The 25,142-nt window shown below is 39.7% G+C and overlaps 1 protein-coding gene across 4 annotated transcripts in view; it reads left to right on the forward strand.

Annotated features, from left to right (window-relative positions):
* The window catches only part of safb (scaffold attachment factor B), a 29,173-nt gene extending 4,273 nt beyond the window's left edge, over positions 1-24,900 (forward strand). Inside the window, exons 2-21 of one of the 4 annotated variants that reach the window (XM_060941244.1) lie at positions 2,368-2,455; positions 2,536-2,600; positions 2,714-2,914; positions 3,014-3,064; positions 8,237-8,273; positions 9,016-9,433; positions 9,806-9,849; positions 11,045-11,145; positions 12,084-12,233; positions 13,143-13,240; positions 13,317-13,360; positions 13,479-13,558; positions 18,176-18,321; positions 18,410-18,703; positions 18,868-19,002; positions 20,607-20,652; positions 21,011-21,114; positions 21,272-21,327; positions 21,408-21,462; positions 24,277-24,900. In XM_060941244.1, the coding sequence (XP_060797227.1) occupies positions 2,368-2,455; positions 2,536-2,600; positions 2,714-2,914; positions 3,014-3,064; positions 8,237-8,273; positions 9,016-9,433; positions 9,806-9,849; positions 11,045-11,145; positions 12,084-12,233; positions 13,143-13,240; positions 13,317-13,360; positions 13,479-13,558; positions 18,176-18,321; positions 18,410-18,703; positions 18,868-19,002; positions 20,607-20,652; positions 21,011-21,114; positions 21,272-21,327; positions 21,408-21,462; positions 24,277-24,400 (2,337 nt within the window). In that variant the 3' untranslated portion in view covers positions 24,401-24,900. The remainder of the gene's footprint in view (positions 1-2,367; positions 2,456-2,535; positions 2,601-2,713; positions 2,915-3,013; positions 3,065-8,236; positions 8,274-9,015; positions 9,434-9,805; positions 9,850-11,044; positions 11,146-12,083; positions 12,234-13,142; positions 13,241-13,316; positions 13,361-13,478; positions 13,559-18,175; positions 18,322-18,409; positions 18,704-18,867; positions 19,003-20,606; positions 20,653-21,010; positions 21,115-21,271; positions 21,328-21,407; positions 21,463-24,276) is intronic. The other 3 variants (XM_060941245.1, XM_060941246.1, XM_060941247.1) reach the window with 3 other exon arrangements.
* The last annotated feature ends 242 nt before the right edge of the window (positions 24,901-25,142 follow it).

Raw genomic sequence — 25,142 nt, forward strand, 5'->3', positions numbered from 1 at the left:
ATTAATCCGTCACTCAGGTTTTGTACCCTGAGAGCCGTCCGTTTGGGATCCCCCCCCCCCCCCCCCCCGGCCCCCTGGGGGGGGACTTTCTGTAGCTTAGTGTAGGGACTCCCTCACAGGAGCTGCAGCTCGGGGTGCTAACCCTCACTGCCCTGGTTGCCATCTCTCCATGTTGTCCACTGTGTCTCCAGTTGTCACCGCACTATTCACGGTTGTCATTCAGCCTTTCCTGGAAGTCACTGGTAGACCAGTATTGATAGTTCCATGAAACACCTTGACGATGTGTCCAAGCCGCACCGTCAGTGATGAACCCAGGGTCGTTGGGTGTTTTCGGGTCTTACATCATCAGACACTCTCACCTGGGTGACCCAACTGGGGATGATCAGTCCCTGGTTTGTGTCCAAGCAGCATGCTACTCCATGTATCTCCACTCTTGATCCACAGCCACCTTGAGGCTTTTTCAGTAGCCTCACTGATGTTTCTGGTAATAAACATAATACACTTTTCTGTTTTCCCATTAAATCTGTTAACGTTATAACTAACGTGTACTGTCTGGAGCCCTATTCAGGCTGGTTTAGTTTATCTGAGGAGGGATAACTAGTGTACAAATCTGTCATGTAAGTAATCGATTACGTCTTTTTGAAAATGTAATCTCTTTTGCTGCAACCTGGTGACTTCTGGAGCTGCAGTTGAGCCTTAAAAATAAATGAAAGCATTAATTTTAAGCGTGAATTATATTTTATGAGGCATTTAACGCATTTTATTGACTGACTTTTTAATAAAAAGATTTAAAGTTTAAATTTAGTTTATTAACCAGAACTTTACAAATCACTGTAATTATCACTAAAATCATCTACAAATTCCTGGAATAAAAGCAAAAACCTTAAATAATTTCTAGTGCACTTAAGACCAAAAAAAAAAAAATTTGCTGCAATCAAGTCCTATTACACAGAATCCATCTTTACTATATATAACAAATGAGATTCAGCCAACTCTGAAGATTGAGATTTTATCTATAAAATAAATAATGGATACCTTTTAAGTTTTGATTTTACAAAATATACATAATGCAAATGTTACATCACAATGTTAGGAATCATTTTCATTTTGTTAAAGTGCAATAAACAGGAGTTAAAAATAAGCAAAATTAAGTTACAAATGAAAGGAAATTTTCCTGTAGTTACTTGAAATGTAAATACTGTAAACAATACAAAAAAATTCAGTAATAATGGTAGTTTATGAAGGTGCTATTTAAGATGTAAATCTTGGCGAAAGAGAAACCAATCGAAAGCATGAAAGTGATTATCATGCCGTTGCCACTTGAACAGTCTTATGAATGCGGAAGTGGGCTCTCAGCGCGCCGAGTCCGGTGTGACTGAGGAAGATGGCAAGTTTTATGCGTCATCTAATTTAGGTAATTTTAAAAACTATATTATTTGGAAGTGGGATATAGGAAAGTATAAAGTTTGTCAATATGTTTATCATGCTTGTATGATAAACTTGCGAAGATATTTGTCTAAATACATGACCTACTTTTTTTTAAGATTTTTTTGGGGGCTTTTTTTCACCTTTTATTATTGGATAGGACAGTGTAGAGACAGGAAATGAGCGGGGGAGAGAGACGGGGAGGGATCGGGAAATGACCTCGGGCCGGAATCGAACCCGGGTCCCCGGATTTATGGTATGGCGCCTTATCCACCTGAGCCACGACGCCCCCGACCTACTCATTTTAAACCTGCCTGAGCTTTGCTGGCGAATCTCAAAACTCGTAGTATTTTGCTTCTATTCAAACCTCGTTTCAACGTCTGACCAATAAGAACACCACTACATTTTTGGCGGTAAAGTTTATCTTTCTCAATTTAACTTCCATATATGGAAAGCGTACATACCGGGCACGCCCCGGGAAACTGCTGACCATCGACAAAATGTCCACAGAAATGCACAAAATGATTTCACAAAACAACAAAATTTCACAAAATTTTGGTTAGTACGGGTGAGTATAAAATTTATAGGCGATGTTTGGGGATTTATGGCCGTGTAAAACACAGCTGCACGCTTACAGCTATGCCATAATAAAAATATTTTGTGAAGGGTAACAGATTTCATAACCTGGCCACATTTGAATATGCTTATAGATGCGTGCTTTTAATGGTTTTTGTTGTTACTTTTAAATGAGAAGAAATGACAAGCTAGTCAGTCATGAACCAGGCACACATTCCTACCCATCATGTGTATTCGAAGATTTTTGGTGACGTGAATTTCGTTAGCTACACTAACCCAACTGATTTGATGCATGATGAAATTTGTGGTAATTTGATTTCTTGCTGTCTATTGAAGGAATAAAGTTTGTGGGTGTTTTTTTTGCAGGCCATTGAGGAGGAAGGCGGCAATCCCGATGAAATAGTGGTTCAGCTTGAAATCACTCCTAAGAAAACACCTAGGAGAGCTTCTAAAGGTAAAATTAAAGATCTGTTTTGTAGTAACAAAAAGTTGACTTGGCTGAGAAGTGTTTACTTATTACACCACTTTTTGTAGGGAAGAGAGCAGAAGCAGATGAATCAGAGGACTGTGCACTGGAAGAGGAGTCTGTTGATGGCCAGGTGCTTTTTAATGCGCAAATCCTCAATATAACTGAACAAAACAACAGTAACTAAAGTGAAAATCTCATACTCTTTAATGAGCAACTAACATGGGCCTGCTTTCTGTCCTCCAGGATGATGGTGATGCACATGGAGAGAGCATTCATGACATGGACATCATGGACATGAATGTTCTGGATGAAGCCGATATTGATAACAGCATGATGGCTGAAGATGACGAATATTACGAGAATGAACTTCTGAATGCCTTTTCCAATGAAACCAATGCAGATGAAGTTGCTGATTCTGATGCACTCAAGTCTGAGTCAGAGGAGGTGAGTGTTGAGAGTAAAACTGTAGATATGACTTGACCATAGATGCTCTTTTTAAATAAATAAAAAAAAAATTGACTTCCTTGGTATGTATGTTTTTAGGAAGCGGAAACTAAAGATGCAGGCTCAGATCAGCAGAAACGCAATACTCAGGTACTGGCATATCAGCTCTAAAGGTCTTTACACATACCGTGTGACGAATAAACAATGCTCAAGTGCAACAAATTCATTGACTAATGCAACATTAAAAGTAGATGGCCTTTTGATTTCATAAAATGGGTGAAATTTAGTTCTCTCTGAAATTTGGTCATTGTGATGTATGTATTTATCTTTAAAAAAAAACACAGGCTGTTCTGTGGCTGGGAAGTTATTTAATTTGAGGGGATTCCCTAGCAAATAATGTGCATGAAATCGCTCTCTTCGTGCAGTCAGTAGAGGGAGAAAGTACGGTGTGCGCATGCGCAGGTTTACCTTAACCATGCACTGACGGTTACATCATTCTGTCGCTAAATGAACAGCTGATCACACCGAGGTGCTCGCTGACCGCCGGTATTTATTACTTTGGCCTTGCGTTTCCTTTCCTTCGCAACATAACGTCTTTTCTTCTCGCTTTGTTACTGTAGTTGGTCTTTCACGTTTCATGTGCACACATGTCCTCGATTTTACTTTCCTGTTTCAAATTTGTATCCCACAATGCCTTGCGTGAACGGGGAAAGCCCACCACATGATGCATGACGTAGTATCTTGTATTGCGTCATGGTGAAGCAGGAAACAATAGCGGGGAATTTAGGCCCAAGTGGCCCTAAATTCATTAATTGTTCTGTTTTAAAAAAAAAAAACAACCTAATAAAATTGGAAGTCTGTGATTTGAATTCAGTAGCTTTCAGTCCACAAAACAAAAATAATTGGGTGTCAGGGAAAATTATTTTTTATGACCTAAACTTGAAAAATATGAGTCAGTCTACCTTTTAATATTCACACTAATGCAATGCTCATCTCATTATCTCTAGCCGCTTTATCCTTCTACAGGGTCGCAGGCAAGCTGGAGCCTATCCCAGCTGACTACGGGCGAAAGGCGGGGTACACCCTGGACAAGTCGCCAGGTCATCACAGGGCTGACGCATAGACACAGACAACCATTCACACTCACATTCACACCTACGGTCAATTTAGAGTCACCAGTTAACCTAACCTGCATGTCTTTGGACTGTGGAGGAAACCGGAGCACCCGGAGGAAACCCACGCGGACACGGGGAGAACATGCAAACTCCACACAGAAAGGCCCTCGCCGGCCCCGGGGCTCGAACCCAGGACCTTCTTGCTGTGAGGCGACAGCGCTAACCACTACACCACCGTGCCGCCTAATGCAATGCTTTATAATAATAAGTTCAATTTATATAGCGCCTTTCACAAACCCAAGGATGCTTTACACAGGAGTTACCAACAAACAAACAAAAAAAACACTAGGAAGAGTAGTGTGATGTAAAGAGAAGTTTTCAAGTGAGCTTTGAAGGAAGAGAGAGTGGAACAGTCACGAAGCGATTGTGGTAACGAGTTCCAAAGTTTAGAAGCAGCAACACTGAATGATCTGCCACCCATAGATGCCAGTTTAAAACGTGGAACAGTCAGAAGTCCACAGACAGAAGATCTGAGGGAGCGGGAGGGACAGTACAAAGGAATTAGCTCACAGAGATAGGAAAGGGCGAAACCATGAAGAGCTTTATAGGTTAAAAGCAAGATTTTGTATTTGAGCCAAAAAAATATTTGGCAACTAATGCAGTTGCTGTAAAACAGGAGTGATGTGAGCAGTGCGCTTGGTGAGTGTGAGGACTCTTGCTGCTGAGTTTTGGATGTACTGCAGGCGATTGAGCAATGTGGCAGGAAGACCATAAAAGAGAGAATTGCAGTCATCAGGACGAGAAAAAATAAATGCATTGACCGACATTTTGGCATCAGTTTCCAAGAGAAAAGGGTGGAGACGTGCAATATTGCGGAGGTGAAAGAAAGCATTCTTAGTAATTAGTTTAAGATGGGGTTCAAACGTAAGGGTGGCGTCAAAGATAACTCCAAGGTATTTTATAACTTGGGAAGGACTAATAGACACACCATCAACATCAATAGTAAAACTGGAGAAATTCAGAACCTGTCTTTTGGTACCTACTAATAGAACCTCCGTTTTGCTAGCATTAAGTTTAAGGCAGTTCTTATGCATCCATTGCTTAAGGTCAGTGATGCAAGTCCTTAGCAGCTGAACAGAGGCTATGGAAGGGGTGATAGTGATGTAGATTTGAATGTCATCAGCATAACAATGAACGTTAAGGCCATGGTTACGAATAATCTGGCCTATAGGAGAAACATGTATGTATTTTAATATAAAAAGAAGGGGACCAAGGACAGAACCCTGAGGCACACCTTGAACAACAGTAGCAGTGGATGATTTATGACCACCAATAGAAATAATCTGTTGCCTGTTTGCTAGATATGACTGAAACCAGGATAAAGCTAAGCCAGTAATACCAAAAGAAGACAGTCTGGAAATGAGTATCTCATGATGTACAGTGTCAAAGACAGCTGTGAGGTCCAAGAGAACAAGGATATTGAGATGACCAGCATCAGTTGAGAGCAGGACATAACATAACTCTTAAGAGAGCAGATTCAGTGCTATGCATATTGCGAAAGCCTGACTGAAAGGGTTCATAGAGATCATTACGAGCAAGGAAAGTATGAAGCCGAGAGACTACAACTCTCTCCATTACTTTAGCTAGGAAAGGGAGATTTGAAATGGGTCTGTAATTGGACAGTGAAAGAGAATCTAGACCAGGTTTCTTTAGTATTGGTGTAACTGAAGCAATTTTGAGGGAGATGGGAACAGTGCCTAAAGCAAAACACTGATTAATCAAATGAGCAATATAAGGGGAGATAGCAGATACACAGGATTTAAGAAGTGCAGTGGGTGCAGGGTCCAACACACATGAGGAGGACTTAATCATAATTTCCGATGCTTTAGAAGAATCAACAGGAGAGAAAGCAGAGAGACAGCAGTCAGCTTTATGAGAAAGTGCTACTAGCGAGACAGAAGAATGAATTTCAGAATGAAAGTGTTGGTAAATACTGTCAATTTTATCCTTGAAAAAAATCCAAGAAAGCCTCACACTGAGCAGGGGAACTGGGAGTGGTTGAGGAAGGAGGCTGAAGTTTATTTATTGTATTAGAGTTTTGGGTCTATGATTGCCACTCTTAATGATGTTAGCATAGTAGGAGGATCGGGCAGCATTAAGAGCATCCTTATACTTTGCAATGTGTTCAGAGAAGAGTGAAAGATGAATAGTAAGCCCAGTTTTCTTATAAAGGCGCTCTAGCCGCCTTCCCTTGGCCTTCATGGCCCTAAGCTCAGAGGTGAACCAAGGAAAGGCGCGATTAATGTGAGCATTCCACAAAAACAATAGCATGGAATTGGAGTTGACAAAAATGGTGGAGATTTTGGGTACATCCTCTCCTAAGAATAGAGAAGAATGTTGGGAATTTCACTGCTTGGTTCAGGTATTACTGAGACTGGTAGCAAGCTACATCATAAAGTAGGTTACCCTACATACTGCTTGTCTGCTAATAGTATGGAAGCATGTATATTCAGGCACTCTGCAATACAGATGTGAGTAGGGAAGTCAAACTCTCGTAGTTACCAGAGGACTAGCCGTGCCCCCCCCCAGCTGTATAGGCGAAGGGCCAAGGGCTATGGAAATGGAGATCGGTGCTGCACCTGATCGGATGAATGTCTTCCTTTCACAGTCAAAATATTAGAAAAAATTGAACCTGCTGCAAAAAAAGTTGCTTTTTCACGCTCAAATATTCACCTTTGATATGAGTGTTCATTTACACAATATTCGTTAGAAAAAATATATATTTGGATGAAAAAACTCGTAATCAAATCACGCTGTGTGTATAAAGACCTTAAGGGTGCTTTCACACCTGTTAGTCCCTTGTCTGAGTCAGAGCAAAATTTATTCTTTTGTTTTTTTTTTTAAATTAAAGGAATGAAAGACAGCAGTTGGCAGAGGTGTGTGTGTAGGGCTGAAAACATCCTCATGAAACCGCTTTTACACTGACAGTCAATGAAAATGTCCAGGTGACATTTATGAAAATAACTTTATTCATAAGCTGTGAAATCATGTACTAGAAGCTTACAGATCAATATACTGACATTTAACTCGAGATGAATAAACAAAAAATCACAATTGTTGTGAGCTTTGATAATGTACTGTCCGAACAAAATGGATACCCTGTAATTGGAAAGTTGCAGCTTCAGTACCGAGTATTGTCCCCACCAACAGCAATACAAGCCGTCAGTCTGCGACGCATACTGCGTATCAAACGGCGAATCCTGTCTTGTGGAATGGTCTGCCACTCCTCTTGAAGAGCCTGGATCAGTTGACCTCTGTTCATGGGACGAGGAACACAGTTCTGGATCTGAACACCAAGGTGATCCCATAAATGCTCAATGGGATTGAGATCAGGTGAATACGCAGGTCATGGCAGGGTTTGGACATTCAATCGACGCCCAACTTCTGAAAAACTTAGGCCGGCTTGCACCATGCCGAGGGCCCGTCATCTGGATTTAACCGTGGCATCTTGGACATAAGGAATACAAAAGTCGGCTTTTTCATGGCCTTAATAAAGGCTATCCAACCCATCCTTTCAACTGTGTACAAATTTTTGTTTTTCTCCAAAACAGCACTTTGAGCTGATTCCTAAAGACCACTCCCTGAAGAGTATTGAAAAATGTTTGGATTGAGGAGAACTCATTAATGACTTCAATAGAAACATCTCAAAACAAACATTTCCCCAACTCCGTATTGCATAATATGCTGAATTATTGACCTGGACTTTTTCATTGACTGCCAGTGTATTAATTAATCAGAAATGCAGTGACAGAAAAACAAGCAAATATTTGCTGTTAAAATCACGTATAAAATTGTCCAACCTGGGTGTTAAATAATTATACAAATAGCTTGTATGTTGTGTACCATATCCATGTTTTTTCTTTATCCATATCTCCAGAACATGAGCCATTTCTGTTGTGCTACAGCCCTGTCCCTTGGCGCAGTTATCCAAAACGTACCGCGTGTTCGGTTCACTTTATGCAGTTGAGCCGAATCAGAAATATCTCTGTATTTCACTTTTGTTTTATTCTGTACCCAAGTGTTATTGCTGCGTTCTCACCCACCTTAAGAACTGCATATAGGGAGAGAACACATGAGGGTTCTATTCAAACGTGTAAAAGCTGTGTGTTGTTACTGTGTAAGACTTATTGATTGATTTATTTTGTAGGGTTCTGAGCCACTGGAGGAACGTGCAGACATGACAGGTACTGACTGTATGGAGGTGTTTTAACACCTTAATAATTTCAGGGTGAATTGTAAAGCTCAATTAGCATTTAATAATTCCTCCTAATCCTGACAAAGAGACTGGAAATCCAGAGGTTACTGGCTTTGTGTGAAAGTTAAAACCATTCAAAGTGTGTTAGGAAAACATTGAGTATCCAGAAAATGCTTTTTTGCTAAACAAGCTTATGCGCAGAGCCAGTAACGGTTAGTGGTCAGTTAGCAAGACATTGCTTGACTAGCTTTTACAGGTGCAGTTCAGTTTCTGTCTCAAGAAGACTTCAGAAGAGAAAATGAAGAAATGGATCACATTGAAGCAAAATGACATAGGACTCAATGTTTGTTTTATGGAGATTCGCTAAATGGACCAATTGCTTGATTCAAAAGAAAAAAAATGGCTTTTTAAAGGCAGCAAAAAAGTCTCCATCTTCTCTGTATCATGGACCCTTGAACTGCAAAACAAATCACCAACGATGGACACTTGGGATCTGTGTACTGCCCATGTGGCGTTCCGCACGCTTGGCATCAGGTGAAACTTAACAAGAGTCGACTTTTAGCCAGGAAACGGGTTGCTTTTTGACTCTGTTTTTTCCAGTCTCTTTCTAGGCTTAACTAACTGTCTTATGTGAAGCAGTGGGTGGCGTCCTAGTCCAGTTCCACGCTAACCAATGCAATGTCTCAGAAGTGATTAAACTCTGTGCCATTCTATTCCTGTTACATCCGTAGAAAGTGAGAAAGTAGCCGGGTGTTGTATATCAGAGCCACTTAACGAGGAGCTGACTGAAGAGGAGAAAGCTTCACTCTGGGATGATTCTCGCAAGGAAGAGGAAGACAATGTGTCCGACCTCGGTAAAGCTGAGGAGGCCGGCAATGTGGAAGGAGACATTGACGCCTCGGACCAAAGCAAAGTCCAACTGCAATGTGAGGACCAACAAGGCGTTAAGGACAATTCGCCGGATGCCGAGAGCGCCTCCGCTCAGGCTGCTAATGCAAATGAAACGGGCTCGCTCAAAATCGAAAGCGCCGATTCAGAAAGCGTGGCGAACGCCGAGGGGACCACAGAAGACACGAAGACTGAAGAGAGCGCTGCAGAATCTTCAGAAGTGAAAGAGTCCTCAGTAGAGGGTGGTGATCAGAAAAAGAGGTTTGTTGTTTTCTGTCTACTAGAACAAAAATGGCTGTTAGAATCTTGTTACTTTCGCTCCTTTGTTAACAAGTTTGGGTGCTCTTGGGGAGGTGTAATGGACTGCGCATTTCGTCCTTCATTTTGTTTTTGTCAAATCCCCCCCCCCATTCCCCCTTCTCCCTCTTGTTAACTATTTTAATGGTTTGATTGCCATCTAAGATGCCTTAGTGGCATGCATAGAGAAATTCTCAAGTCATAGAATCCACATTTAAGTATTTTGTTCACTGCCTGAGGTTGTGTCCTTGCCAGGTAGGTATTTTTTTTTAAGCTCCAATGTCTTCACGTGCATTACCTTTTTGAAATGTTTCAGTGTTTTTTCTTTTTCTCCAGCAGTGATGAAAAATCAAGTAAGCCTGACTCAAAAGATGACAAAGGTAAATAAACTGGATTAGCAACATTGCACCAATTAAAGGTCCTAGGCAACAGTCAGAGGTGAAACGTAGAACATCAACTTTATTGTCTAGAAGAACGATCCAGAAAGTGAATTCAATCTTCCTAGTGTCTAATTTGCACCCTAAAATTGAATAAAATGGTTAAAATATACTGTTTTGCCCAATTTCTGAAGATTTGTTTACATCTTACTTATGCGCACTTTCACTGCCAGGGGAGTCGTCGTAATGTCATTCAAGGCAAACAGACTCGGCCGACTCTGATCGCGGTGACCCCGGACCTTAACAAGACTCGCGCCCAAACGATTTATCCTGGTAGTTATGATAAATTCCTACTTTCGTCGTAATACTAAAGAGCCCTTTTGAAGAATAATTAAACCGCCCTACCTAGTGGATATAGGTAATGATTACTGGACAGTGCGCCGGTAGGCCACATTAGCGTGTCACCCACGGTATTCTACTATTTATAGCCTACTCTAAGCGAGGAAATATCCCTTTCTCATTTCCACAATGATTGTTCAGGATCCCTCAGGATTCTTCACTTGTCAATTGCAAGCAAAGTAAAAATGTTTACCTCCAATCTTCTCCTTTTTGCTTGAGCGTTGCTGCTCCGTTTCTTCTTTGACTGCTTGATTTTTGTTTCATGCGCACAATCCACTCTCTCTGCCTCGTCTCCTCTTCCGAAAAAAGCCAACCCTCTGGTTTCACGCGCACAGTCCACTCTTTCCGCCTCGTCTCCTTTTTCGGAAAAAGTCAACCCACACGCTCCGCCTCTTCTCCTCTCTCGGAAAAAGGTAAAAACTTCGTCCTGAACCGGTCCCGTTAAAGTTCACTGCACAACAATAAGGCATGGTTTTTCTTTGGAAATTCCTGAACGCACGTCTGCACTCAAGCGAAATGGCAACGCAAATAAACGGAAGTGGACTCAATTCAAGCAGTTTGTTTGTCTTGAATAATGTTACGCACCGAGTGGTCACGAAAATCGCCAAACAGAAATTTGCCGTGGTCCACTCTAACTTATTCTAACTTATTAACAATACTTCTTGGGACCAGAAGAAAATTACAGGTTTTTTTTTAACATATAAAGTTTCAAATGTGCATAAGTTGAAAACCATTGCCTATGACCTTTTAAAGTAAATTTTAATATTTGATGAAATTATGTGTTTTTGTCAAATGCCAGCAGGTGGTGCTGCGAGTAGTGGTAGGAACCTGTGGGTCAGCGGCCTCTCAACAACCACAAGAGCGACTGATCTGAAGAATCTGTTTAGCAAATACGGCAAGGTGTGTTATTCTGACAACTTGGGTGCAAAAAAGGCTCTCCCATTTTGTCACTTACCCATTGTACATTATAGCTCAAATATTCTCCTTTATCTGGGGTGGACAAGATTAAAGATATAACGTTATGACGTTTCTAGGGTACATGATATGCTAACCAAATCCTAGCCTTGAATAAATCTTTAAAAATGAGTTCTTCTGCACAGTGAGTACATCAGTGATGGGGTGGTGTAAATAACTTATATTGGCTAAAGTCACTGTGATTTTTTTTAGTTTTTTTTTTTTTTTGGGGGGGGGGGGAGGACACCAACCATCCATCCCTCCCTCCCACTCAGAGCATGGAAAATATTTCTCTCTTGGACTCTGAGCCATGGATGGCTATAGCATTCTCAGGACTACATCTTCAATTTCCATCAGGTTATAGGTACAATTCATGATGTGGAATGACGGCACTGACTTGTTATATCCAGCTATAACTGGTTCTCTCACCAGCCTTTTTTAATCTTCTTTTGAAGATTTATCCTTATTGTCACATTGCCAAGAACCTGCAAAACACAAACCTCTCTGGCATGAAGACTTTCCTGTGTTGGAAGCATGACACTTGAGACTCCTTCCATAAATGAATGTCTACAGAAAATTTCACATTGCTATTAAAACAAAAAACCCTCACTGTATTAGAATGAGTGCATTAATCAAAACTTGTGATTAATTTAAACCTGCTGCACTACTATCAGAGCCCCTCTTACAGAAATTAATCAAACCTTCTGACCAATCAGAATTCAGCAGCATGTGGTAGAAAATGGTATATTTTTAACATCTAAGCAGGTATTGGTTACGAGAGTCTGTGTCCCACTGGAGAATTATAGGTATTTCCTAAATGAGCATAGATGATGGGTGGTGTTTAGATTCTCTGCCCTGATTTGATTTTCCTTGTAAATTTGCAGGTGGTGGGTGCTAAAGTGGTGACAAATGCTCGGAGCCCAGGAGCTCGTTGTTACGGTTTTGTGACCATGTGCTCTACAGAGGAGGCCACCAAGTGCATCAGCCACCTCCACCGCACTGAGCTGCACGGCCGCATGATCTCTGTGGAGAGGGTGAGTGCACTTTCACAGCACTTTATGCCCTCTTTTGTGTTTGGATGCAGTGTTTTGTGTGGAATATGAATGAATGAAGACATACAGTACCAATTAAAAGTTTGGGGACACATAATTCAATTTTTTGTTTTTTTAAATTAAGATCCTTAATGTCTTAAAGTAATGATGGATGTCGTTTCTCTTTAGTTGAGCGGTTCTTGAGATAATATGGATTACTACAGTTGTGGAATAAGGCTATTTTAAAAAAAAAATTATTTACTGTTTGATCTCAAACACATTAAAAAGGCAATAAATTGCACTAATTATCTTTTGACGAGGCACAGTTCTTAATTGAAAAACATTCCAGGTGACTACCTTGTGAAGCTGGTTAAGATAATGCCAATCGTGTGCAAAGCGTCAAGGTAAACCCTGGCTACTTTGAAGAAGTTAAAATAGGACACTTTTTTTTTTTTTTAAACACACAATTCCATATATTCCGTTTTCATAGTTTTGATGTCTTCAGTGGTGTTCTATAATGTAGAAAATGGTCAAACTACAGAGAAACCTATGAGTAGTTGTGTCCGAACTTTGTCACAGTGATGCTGTGTTTTGGGATCATGATGTAGCTTTTATTTCCCACATTTTTTGCTGAAGATATGGAACACATTTCCAGTAAACCTTTGTCAGGCTCCATCATTGATGTACAGCATACATACATACGCGCGCATACATACTTATTTAGCTAGTTTATTCCTTACCAACAAATAATTTTTACATTTACTATTGTTATTAATTGTACTTTTATATTACTCTATACTTTCCTCTATGTTAAATACATAGCTTTATCTTGCCTACTTTTTTATTTTAGATATTTATATTTTAAATGTATGGCAAGTGCTGTATAAATAAAGGTTACTTTCCCTTGTGTAGGCCAAGAATGAGCCAGCTGGAAAGAAACCTGCAGACAGAAGCGACGCTAAAAAGTCGAGCAGCGAAAGGAGACACTCCTCAGAGTCCAAGACTGAAAAGTGAGACTTGTGTTCATTTCATTGAAGTGGTGTAGGATGCATGATCAGTTTTACCATGATGTCTTGTCTTTTGTAGATCTGACGGCAAGGATGAGAAAACTGAAGGTTCAGATGATAAAGGTGAGTAGAAAAGTCAGGTTTTTTTTTAAGTTGTCGGTTTATCTAAGTATAACCTTTCTAAAGATGTGAGGTGAAATTGATGTATTTGTGTATTATGGTGGCTGTTTTTGTGTCGTAGCTGCTGGAGAGAGAACCGTCGTCATGGACAAATCGAAAGGAGAGCCTGTTATCAGTGTTAAAACCAAGAGCAAAGAGCGGGTAAATAATTTGTCTTTCTGATTTTTTTTTTTTTTTAAATAAATACTTTGTGGTGAGTTAATCTAGGTGAACTTTATCCTCCTTCAGAATTCATCAACCTTGGAAGTTTGGGGAGAGTCGGGATAATTATTAACTAGCAGTCCTATTAACAATTTTTTTTTTTCTTTCTCTTTTAAAATATTGATTGCTCAGTTTCTAGCCAAGTTTTTTCCTAAACCACAAGATTGGCTTTTGGGGCTTTTTTTTTTTTTAAATCTATTATAAAGGACAGAAATTATCATTACTGATGTTCCATCATCTGTGCTTTATCTATGTGGCATTTGATTTCTGTCCTGTCATTTGATGGTACAGGAGTCTTGTGAAAAAAAAAAAGAATGCAGTAAAATAATTTTCCCAATGTAAACGTCAGTTCACTGAAGAAGGGGCACAGGACTTGTGTTGAGCTGGTTTTATCTAGTTGAATTCACAAGACTTTGTCTTGAGCCTGTATGAATTAAGCGGGTGGGGCTGTGTTCTCTGGTCACTTAAAAGAATTGAGGAGCTGCTTGTTATTAAGTAGTGTTTGTACTTTTGTCTTGCTTTTTTTTTAAACTGTTGCTTGGTACCCATCTGAAAACAATTAATCTCTCGTCTGATAACGTGCTGGAGGTTTTTGTGGTAGAATTCTTGTTCCCAGTCTTGAGCTCTGCAGCACATTTTAAAGAGCAATATGAGTCAAAATTTGCTAATGGGTAATAATGGTGAGACACGTATAAAAAATCATCTCCATCCACTATTTTAAACATAAATTGGATATTTTTTGGTTTAAATAAAATAATATTGCTCTAAGAAATAATGTTGACAACTTCAGATATCACAAGCTATATTTTCCCAATAAAATCATGAATTAATTTTTTGAAGTTGGTGAATTTTAGACACCCGACCGTAACAGTTCTGACTAACCAACTTCGACAAGGTTTGATTGCTATACAACTTATTGTCGGAATTAAATCAACTACACTCCATAAAACAGGTTTACTGAAGTGTTTAAAAAACCACATACAATGGGCCTGCACATTTTCTAAACACGAAAAAATCATTTAAAAAAAAAAGACCCTTATGCACGTTACTGTGTCCGTCAGAAGTCAACATCAACTTGTGAATAAGAATATTCTAACTAAAAACATTAATATAGAACAATACATGTAATCAATCACTTTAATATAAAAGCACCAATTGATTTATAATTAATTCTCGCCTTGGAATCTGCCTGTTTTCAAAATACATCGATGGTAAAATCAAAGGATCGCTGTCTGTCAGAAAATAACGTACACAAGACTGTATCGTATATCTCCGACCGGCATAGCACCGCATGATACACAAACCTCCAGGAAATCCACACTACCACAAGTTTTGATGACATCATCGCTTTCCGAGAAGATGGAGAAACTGGCCGCCTGAGCAGCGTGTGTTTGCAGTCTGTCAAGAAAGCTAACGTGCGTAATACGTAACGCACGTAAGTATAGATTTGTTCTTCACTCACTAAAAATGAACCGTAGCGATCGGGGAACTGGCTGAAATACTTCATAATGGATGTAAACAAAAATTGACGCCAGTGCAACTGAAAGAATTTGCCGGGAGGGTGAATGATTGTGTGGAATGTGTTGGTCCCTGACGGAAGCAGGAAGTCACACGTTACAATCTGACGGACATTTCTTATGCACGTTATATTTTGACGTCCCCCAATTGAAGATAAATAAAATTTGTTTTGGGTGTACTTGTCACCATGTCAGACAGGTCTCCTTCTGGAGTCAGAGAGCTTTAAGTGGACTTGTTGGAAAAAGGAAGAGACTGATGGCCCAGAAATATGTTTCCATGGCTGTAATCCAAATTTTAAGTCTCATTTATTACTTTATGGTGCATGCATATTACTATCAGACAGTTCCGGCTGTGTGCAATACTCATGTTGTAGTCTTCATTTATGAATTTTACTATATAATTTTAGTCTTAGATTTCTCCTGTTACTTAAATATTCATATTCCCCTTTCCCTAGTCAGATCTTATAGTGCAGGGGTGTCAAACCTGATCCATAAAGGGCCTTGTGGCTGCAGGTTTTCATTCCAGCCATGCAGCAGCACACCTGACTTGGCTCATTCAATCAACTGAGCTGTCTTCACACAGTCAAATACTTGCAGCCACACCCACCCTTGATTAAAGGGTGGGTGTGTCAGTTGATTGAATAAGCCAAATCAGGGTGCTGCTGCATGGCTGGAATGAAAACCTGCAGCCACACGGCCCTTTATGGATCAGGTTTGACACCCCTGTTATAGTGCAATTAGAGTACATTTCAATGAATTCACCTTTGGTAATTTATGTCCGTCAAAAGTAACATGCATAAGTATACTAACCCACATGTGTTTTAATATTGTATTGTTCCACAGAGTCCTGTTTCCAATCCTTAATGTTAATAGTAAGTTACTACTGTTATGTTATGAGGATTTCTTCACAATGAATTCTTGTGTTATGTCGGTTCATAAGTGATAACAGAAAAGTTATCACCTTGGCTCTTGGCAGGGCTCGAAATTAACTTTTTTTCTTTGTGTCCCCCAGTGGTCCCGAATGGAAGCAATAGTGTCCCCATTTTTTTCCTCTCTGAAATAACCAGTGGTTAATATTATCATATGAAGTTACTATTATATTTGTAACTATGCGATTTTGAACCCTTTATATCATTTTTACAATAAGTCACAAGACACAAGCGACACATGTCCTATACATCATCTACTTCAAAATTAGTTATTGCATTTTCAGTTTATTAAACTTTGGCGATCTCACTGTATGAATAGATACTCGTTTATTTAAAGGGGCCAACTAGCTCATTCAGAAAATGTTTCAACTCATTACATCTGCAGTACACTTTAGTTGAAAATAAGACCCCTTTTATGTTCATTTCATCTACTTATACCTTGAATATCTGTTGGCACTTATAAGGCCAACTTATCATTTTCACCATTACCGTTATCCATTTTTATGAACTTTCCGTTATCCATTTTTATGAACTTTCCGTTATCCATTTTATGAACTTTCGCTGCCGAAACATGGGTGCAAATGTTAGCAACATCAACATAGTGGCAGGTCCGAGCCTAGTTGTGCTGCTGACTGACTAAACTTTCTGAACTAGAAAGACACCAAGAAAACTCACTTATTCTGTTGAACGGTATCTTCCGTCAATATCATCCACATCATTCCTGTTGTATTTTATAACGTGTCTAACAGTGTTCATTAAGTTCATTCAGTTGCTAGCGTTGCCTGCAGACCAGGCGATGACACTTTGGATCCTGAAGGTCCCGGAGACGTTATGTCTGGGCTTTCAGTTTCTTCCCCGCGGTCGGTCCGCTTCAACCACTTAAGCATTTTTGTTCTGGCAAGAGTCGGCGCAGCGTGTGCGGTAGCAATTCCATTCCAAGTCCATATAATGCGGACTCCGGCCGAAGATTCTAGAACAGAATGCGCTGCTCTGTAGCCTACGGATGCAGGTGCATCGAAAGTGTAGCTACTATGTATTTTTCGCTGTTAACGTTTTAAAATTAAAATTGACAAATTAGGTGAATGTCTACGTATGTGTTACGGCTTTGTAAATAATATTAATGTAGAACTTTTTTTCTAGATCTATTTTTTTCCATTGTCCCGGGATTGTCCCAGATATGATAATTTTGTGTCCCGATGACATTTTTTATGGTCCCCGGGACATCGGGACACCGTTAGTTTCGAGCGCTGGCTCTTGGTCGTGAATCTTTTCACCTGTTTCTTGAATAATTATATTCTCATTTTCTGGAAAGATCTTTGATATTTTCCATTAAGTATTGTAAAAACCTGATTATTTCATTTTTTATATGCATGGAGTTTTGTAAAATAAGGAGAAAAAAACTAAAAATACTTCATTTTTTTCCGTCAAAAAATAACATGCATAAGCGTAGATTTGATAACTTCGCAGATGATTTTTTTTGAAAATCCAGTGTGATTACTATCTTTTCAATTGTTAATATGTTTAATAAAATAAAAATTTAATATGTAGTTTAATTTTTCAATAAAAGAATATGAATTTTGACATTTGTTACATATTATTACCCATTAGCAGATTTTCATCCATATGTAAACAACAGAACAGCAACATCTGAAATGAATTGCCAGGTTTCACTATTGAATGTTTGTTGTGTAATGACTTGTTGGATATGTAAGATTGGGTTGAGCGTTATTCTATTGGGGGCAGCCATGGTCTGAAGGTCAGAGAAAGGCACCTTGGGCTCAAAAGGGTCGCCGGTTCGATTCCCAAGACTGGCAAGAAAAAATGCGAAGGGCTCTAAGTGAATAAACAGCACTTTCTTCTCCCTCTGTATCGTGGCTGAAGTGCCCTTGAGCAAAGCACCTAACTCCCAGCTGCTCCCCTGGGCATGTGTGTATGCTCGTTGCTCACTTGTGTGCATGCTTGTGTTCACTGCTTCAGATGGGTTAAATGCAGAGGAGGATTTTCACTGTGCTTGGGTGTACACGCGACGAATAAAAGCTGCTTCTTATCAGTTCATTACAAGTTTTATATTTTTCTGGGTTATTCTTCAAGAATATTTGTGCATTTTGCAGAGCACTAAGAGTCGTGACCGCAAGTCATCAAGCCGAGAGAGGAAGGACATCCTGTCATTTGATCAAATCAAAGAGCAGCGAGAGCGTGAGAGGCAGAGGCAACGCGAGAGAGAGATCCGAGAAGTGGAGAGACGCAGGCATTCAGGGTATGCATCCACACAAGTGCACACACGGGGTTCATTATTTATTGTGCATGTAAGGTTGTTAGTTTGCAACCATTTGTCTGTCATGTAGCGGTGACCGTGACAGTCGCAGCGAGCGTGAGCGCATCCGTCTATTCCGTGAACGTGAGGAGCGTGAGAGACTGATGCGTAAGCGTAACTGGCTGGAGGTGGAGAAGCAGCGGCTGGACGCCGATCGCATGGAGCGCGAGTTCCTGGAGCGTGAGCGCTTGCGAGTGGAGTACGAGCGCAGACGTGAGCAGGAGCGAATTCACAGAGAGCGTGAGGAACTGCGTAGACAGCAGGAGCAGCTTCGCTACGAACAGGAACGGCGTCCGCTCAAGAGACCCTATGACATGGACAGCAGGTAATTGGTTTACATTTCGCATGTTCTGGCCGAGCATGCTTAATCATGTGGATGGGTGTGTGGTGGTGTTTTTAAATAACCTTGGTTTCAAGCATACATTTGTATGTCTGTTTAATACTTGTATCTGAGGTAAACGATCTTTTGGTGTGGTGTACTGCTCATAGGAAGGATGATTGGCCGGTAAAGAGGATGTCCATGGATGACCGATATGGACGCTCAGATTTTGGTCGTCAAGATCGCTACCAAGATTTCGACCACAGAGATCGCGGCCGCTACCAGGATGACCTGTTTATGGATAGGTAGGTCTTTCTGTGCTCTTTTTATTGATTATACAGGGGGTTGCAAAAGTAAGTATACAGTAAGGATTATTCCAGTATTCTAATAGTGGTGCTAGGTTTCATTTAATACTAGAATTCATTTAATTCATTAATTTTAATAAACTGAGGGATTAATGTTTATTATTGATATGTTTGTAGAATCAATAAAATAAAGTTTTGTGGGAATGTTTTGTTTTTCATTACTGTATACCTACTTTTGCAGCCCCCTGTTAAGACACGAGTATTTTATTGGGAAGTATACCATTCGCATTTTTCATACAAACTCCATCCAGGACATTGAGTAACACATTTTCCAATATCTTCACTTGTGAGGAAATTGATTAAATTTTATTTAAATTTTTTTCTATTAACTTGCGTACTTTGTGAATGTGTCTATACAATAAAAAGAATCACACGTTGTCTTGAAGAAATGGAAGTTTTCTAATTGTTAGAAAAACTAATTTTTCATACGAAATACATCCTGGTCCTGAGTAACGTTTTCCAGTATCTTCACATGTGAAGACACCTGACGTCACTTCCCATGTTTTCAAAATGGAAAACTGGGTTAAAATTATTTTTGATTAACCTCTGTGTGGGTTTTTTTTTTTTGTGTGTGTGTGTGGGAAGATATTAAGTTTAGCTTCTCATGTTGAAACATTTCATGAGTGAGCATAAACTTTATATCTTTGCACCACTGTGTAATAATCTTATTATATAGACACATCCACAAAAAATGTTAACCAAAAGAGTTTTAATTTTGAACCAGGTTGCAATGTTGACAATGCATGTCAAGTCAGCGGGAAAATGTTGGAAGTGATGTCATCGATATCCTCACGAGTGAGTTAAGTTAAAGTCCTTCCCGCGCCGTGTGGCGCATCGGGCGGCGCCGATCTCCGTTTCCGCAGCCCTCGGCCTCTTGCCTATTACATAGCTAGGGTTACAGTGGGGGGGGGGGGGGGGGGGGGGTTAGTCCTCTGGTAACCACGAGAGTTTAACTCCCCACTTGCATCTGTATTGCAGCGTGCCTTGCCAGATGGTAGTAGGTACCCTTTTTACGATGGTATTTGGTATGACCCGACCGTGAATAGAACTTCCAATCTCCCGATCGAGAGGCGGACACGCTACCACTAGGTCACTAGCTGGTATCCTCACGAGTGAAGATGCTAGAAAATGTATTCCTCAATATTCTGGTTGTAGTTCGTTTGTATGAAAAATGAGTGGCATATTTCCCAGTAACGCACTCCGTGTGTCTTTTTTTAAAAAAAAAAAAAAATTTGATTTAACCACTGAGGTATGGACATGCTACATGTTTGCTACAACTAAATGGCTGTTGATTAGGGGCTGGTGCAGATACAATACCGTAATTTTTTATAACGGCATGTTTTTTTTTGTTGTTGTTGTTTTTTTTTTTTTTTTTAATTAATCAGCTTCAGGTTGGAAGCAGTAACTGTTTTTTCACACCACCATGTTGATTATTTCCTTATAACGGCACACCTGCAAGTGTTTTATATCTGTCTATCTATTTATATTACTGCAAGCATCAGTGACTTGTTGATCTGAATGTTTGTTTTTGTGTCTTGCTTTAGGAGAGATGGTCCCAGAGGAAGTATGCCAGGAGACAGAGATGGCCAGGTGAAAATGTTCTCCTATTAAATATACTAATAATTGTTAATAACCTATCACAGACTGTAGGTGGCATTGCAGGGCTGACAAATTGCTTTACAAAATGAATTTGGACGTGGATTACGGCACACGTGGTGTGCATTTCCTCAGAAGCCTTTTCCTGCATTGACAGGATTGTGTGATTTTTGCCATATTTACAGTAGGTGGCTAAATTAAGACATGGGGCCCTAAACATTTAACTTCTAGAACATTTGGCAGGTTGTAATGAAATTAGTAAATAATAAAGTACATGTGTTTTAGTTGGAGCAATAAGTACATAGTGTAAATTTTGTGAAATAATTGGGTTTGTTTTTCTCTCTCTCTGCAGCACTTCTCTGATCGGGACCGGCACAACAGAGACTCTCGGGATAATTGGAGCGGAGGTGGTTTTGACAAGCGGCCAATGAATGCCCCAAGACCAGTCCCTGGCAGGTAAAAAAAAAAAAAAGCACCTCACTCAAATCTTTTTTTTTTTTTTTTAAAGAAATGCTAATAATGAGTACAGTAGAAGGTGAATGCAATACTTTGTAGACTTTAACTGCCATATTCATATTAGAGCCCGTCATAAATAGCTTTCTTGTTGACACAGAGACGGCCGAGACTGGGAGCCAGGGCGTAAGATGGATGGAGACAGACCCTGGCAAGGTACATGCAGCTTCATTTACAGACTAAACACTAAGCAGAGCTGATGTGGGATCTCTCTTAATGTAATGTGTCTTTTCTAGGAGCAGACCGGGGCATGCCAGGCCAGAGTCACATGACCCGAGGAGGAATGGCCAGGTGAGAGACGTCTTCATAGCTTCCTGTTTGTGAGAAGGTCTCAATGGTCTTTTTTGGGGGGGGGGGGTTAGCAGACTTGCTAATCTTTACACGTTTTGTGTAGGAGCTCCACATTACATACATGCTGGTATGAGTTATTGCTCAAAATATTGGGTGATAATATATTGAGGACTGAATTTTGATAATGGATCATATTTTTTAATGTTATGTTGATTTAAAGAGTGCAGACTTGTGGGAACTGTGTGATCAAAGCAGTTATGGTAGAAATTGGAGGTTTTTTGGTGACCAGCATGAAGTAGCATTACCACATGGAAATTTCAATTTGGATTGTTTAAATTGCAGTGTAATACATTTTAAAGAGTATTTTTCTGCTGATTTTAAATGCTTTTTATTTAATCAAAATTGATCAAATACTTCCAGAGTTGCAGAAACTGCAAGATGTAGGATCATGAGGATTTCTTGGATCTGGGTTGTATGTAATTACAGTGGAGCACCGTTATGATACGGATCGCTATTATATGAAAACCATTGTAACATGGTCAGCTCATGGCTCCCAAAATTTAACTTTATGGAGCTGCATTCGAGAACTCAACAGTCTCTGACTCAGAGTTGCTTGAAGATGCGTTAAGATGGTTTGAACACACCGATACTTGTGCGGCGAATGTCGCGCATCTGTGAAAACATGCTTTTTGTCCGACTACAGGCCCGCATGAGATTTCAACAAACGAAAGTCAGACTTTTTCAGTAAAACAAAGGACTAAAATGTGCCGTGCTTGTTGCACGATAATTATTGTTCTATTCTTTGAACACTTCTCATTTACTTATGCAGTTAATGATTACACGATTGTGCCTATTCACTGCTATTGTAATTTTATAATGACTTGTAAGTACCTTGGTGGTGTTACTACACTGTATGGAATTATAATAAGTTGTCAGAGCAGGCCAGAACTTGTATTTTTAATAGCTTGTAATGCAAGCATAGGATGTCGCTATGGGGGGGAAAAAATTTGGTGAAGAATATTTATTTTAGATATGCATATACATGTAGATAAAATGTATTAAAATAACATAAGCATCCATTGCTCTAATCTGGGACAGGTGTACATATCTGGGACCGGTGTCTTTGAGGTGTGTGATGTTCAGAGTGCCGAAGTGTGAGAGTTTGAAGCATGTGAATGTGACAGGCAGCAAAATATTTTATTACATATTTGTTACATTGGCAGTCAACAGTTTAAAAAAAAAAAAGTTTTCAGTTTGGTATGATTGTAGTTCTTGCAATTTCTTGTGATATTTTCAGTGGGTAGGTTTACCTAAAATAAATAAATGAAAGCTCATAGAATAATTTTTCTTTTTTTTTTCTACTTGAGCCATGCCATAGTTTCCATACAGTTACAACACGGATTCACTTAACACGGTTGGATTCTTTGTATCCCAACTACTGTGTTATAATGGCACTCCACTGTGTGTGTGTGTGTGTGTGTGTGTGTGTGTGTGTGTGTGTATAGAAACAATACCAAATTATGGACACAACTAAGCAGCGAATACTTGCAGATGGGTTTGGGAGTACTTCCTGAAGCTCGAAGCATTGCCACTAAATGCCTCGTTTTCATTGATAACCCATCGCAAAGCATCATGAGCTGTAGTGACCGTAGCCTTGGATAAATCCTGATCATTGACAGTACTCTTTAGATATGTTGGATATGGGTTTTTCCATGTCTTGGCGGATCAACTAGTTTGGATATCATTTTGTGGGTCTGACCCACCAGATGGAGGTTATTTGGGAGGTCTGCACCTGACACTGGTATTGGTGGGCTTTTAAAGATGGTGAAGATAAACACCAAGTCCACTGTGGCAACATCTACAGGTGAAGGTACTCAGAATGTGCCCTGTGTATTTGCAGGGTGGAGAAATTCCTAATATATTGCATGACAATTGCATGAATGAACAATGTGTAGGAGGGCCTTATTTGCACCATTTATCACTCACTTGTTTACGATATCACGCGTAACAATTTTAAAACGGGTTTCTGTGGATAAGTTTTATGGATTTTCATGTGTAATATATCATTAGAAGCAGGAAAAGTTGTAGAATATTACTGTTCTTACGAAAACTTGCGCAGTTCATGAATAACAACTGTTACAGTAATGCAGGAGGATAAACTTCAACTTGGTGTAGAATTGCATCACTTTGGTTGCCAACAATAAATAAGGTATCAGGCTGAAACTCAGGATTTCCTCTGATTGGTTGTAATGCTGAAAAAGCAGCCAGTCATTCCAGGTCTCTCATGTAAAGCTCAGAAAGCCAAAGGTCCAAATAGTAAACCATGCAGACAATGGCCTGTTCATGTTCTGTAGCCTGCAGCACTTTTTTTTTTTTCCTTTCCTTTTTTAAAATTAATTTTAATTTGCTGTAATGCCTGTACCATTTAATTGATGTACACAAATATATCAATGGAAAGCTAAATAAATGTGCTTATGTATAAAACACTATTTTCTCTCCACCATTATTCGCAATATCTATCAAGTATCCAATGCTGTGTGCACGCACCTGTGGTAATGCTACGTGAAGGGGAAAATGGCTGCCACTCTGTTTTAAAATATAAATGGTAGAAAAGTTCATATGCAAGCTTTTTTGTGGAATTGGAAGTGTGTACATGCATGTAAATTCTGGACATGCACGTGTGTATTTATTCCTGTTTGGGGTTGACAGGTCTGGGGCGGTTGTAATACTTGTGCACAAATTAATAAAATAGAACATTGCTAATAATAGATTCTTAAGCAGTGTAAATATTAACACTTCTATATCTGTACTCAGCCGGGGTGGATACATGCAGACGGGGACATCTCAGTCGCTTTCTGGAACCATGAACCGACCGAACCAGATGATGCAGGGGGGCGGCAGCATGCAGGGGGCTGGAGCCTTCGGTCGCCGTTACTGATTCACTTTTTCTTTCATCATCAGCCTTTTTTGTACTTTAATTCTGATCTTGCAGCTTGTATATAGCTCCTAAAGCTTTGTAAATTTGTTCTGATTTTTAAAGGTCCTTTCTGTTGGCCCTATAAAGACCTGGCTAAACTATTAGAGTACAATGTCAAGTTCTATGTTTTTCTCCCCCATCAAGTTCACAATTTTTAAAATGTCTTGGTTTTTCCAATGCTCAGGAATGTTGTGTGAAGCTGAAATCATGCTACAGATAAGGCAAGTTTCAGTGAACTCTTCACATTGTTTTATTTAAATGGATAGATTTTTCTTTTAGTTTATTTTGTGGAATTGTTCCTTCACCTTTGTAGTGACGTGAATTGTATTTGTGATGTTAACAGATGGCGCTGTTATTTCAATAGGACAACTCCTGTAAACGCTTCTTCCAATTGTAACTGTGTGCATGCTTAGCATTTCCCTCCTGGTTGATGAGTGAATAAAGTTGTTTCATAAAACACACTTGGTCCATTCTGGTGTGGTTTTTATTTTTAAATAAATACGTATTTGCATATGAAATGAGAGTGCTCAGCCAAAAAAATTAACTCTCAGTATTTCGCTGGACCACCTTTAGCCTTGATTACGGCATGCGTTTGCTATGGCATTGTTTCGACAACCTTGTGCAATGTCACATTTCCTTCCATCTAGAGTTGCCTTATTTATTTTAAACTGCGATCTTGAAGGGAGACTTGAACCACTGTCCA

Source organism: Neoarius graeffei, chromosome 15 (assembly GCF_027579695.1).
Source record: "Neoarius graeffei isolate fNeoGra1 chromosome 15, fNeoGra1.pri, whole genome shotgun sequence".
Classification (NCBI taxonomy): Eukaryota; Metazoa; Chordata; class Actinopteri; order Siluriformes; family Ariidae; genus Neoarius; species Neoarius graeffei.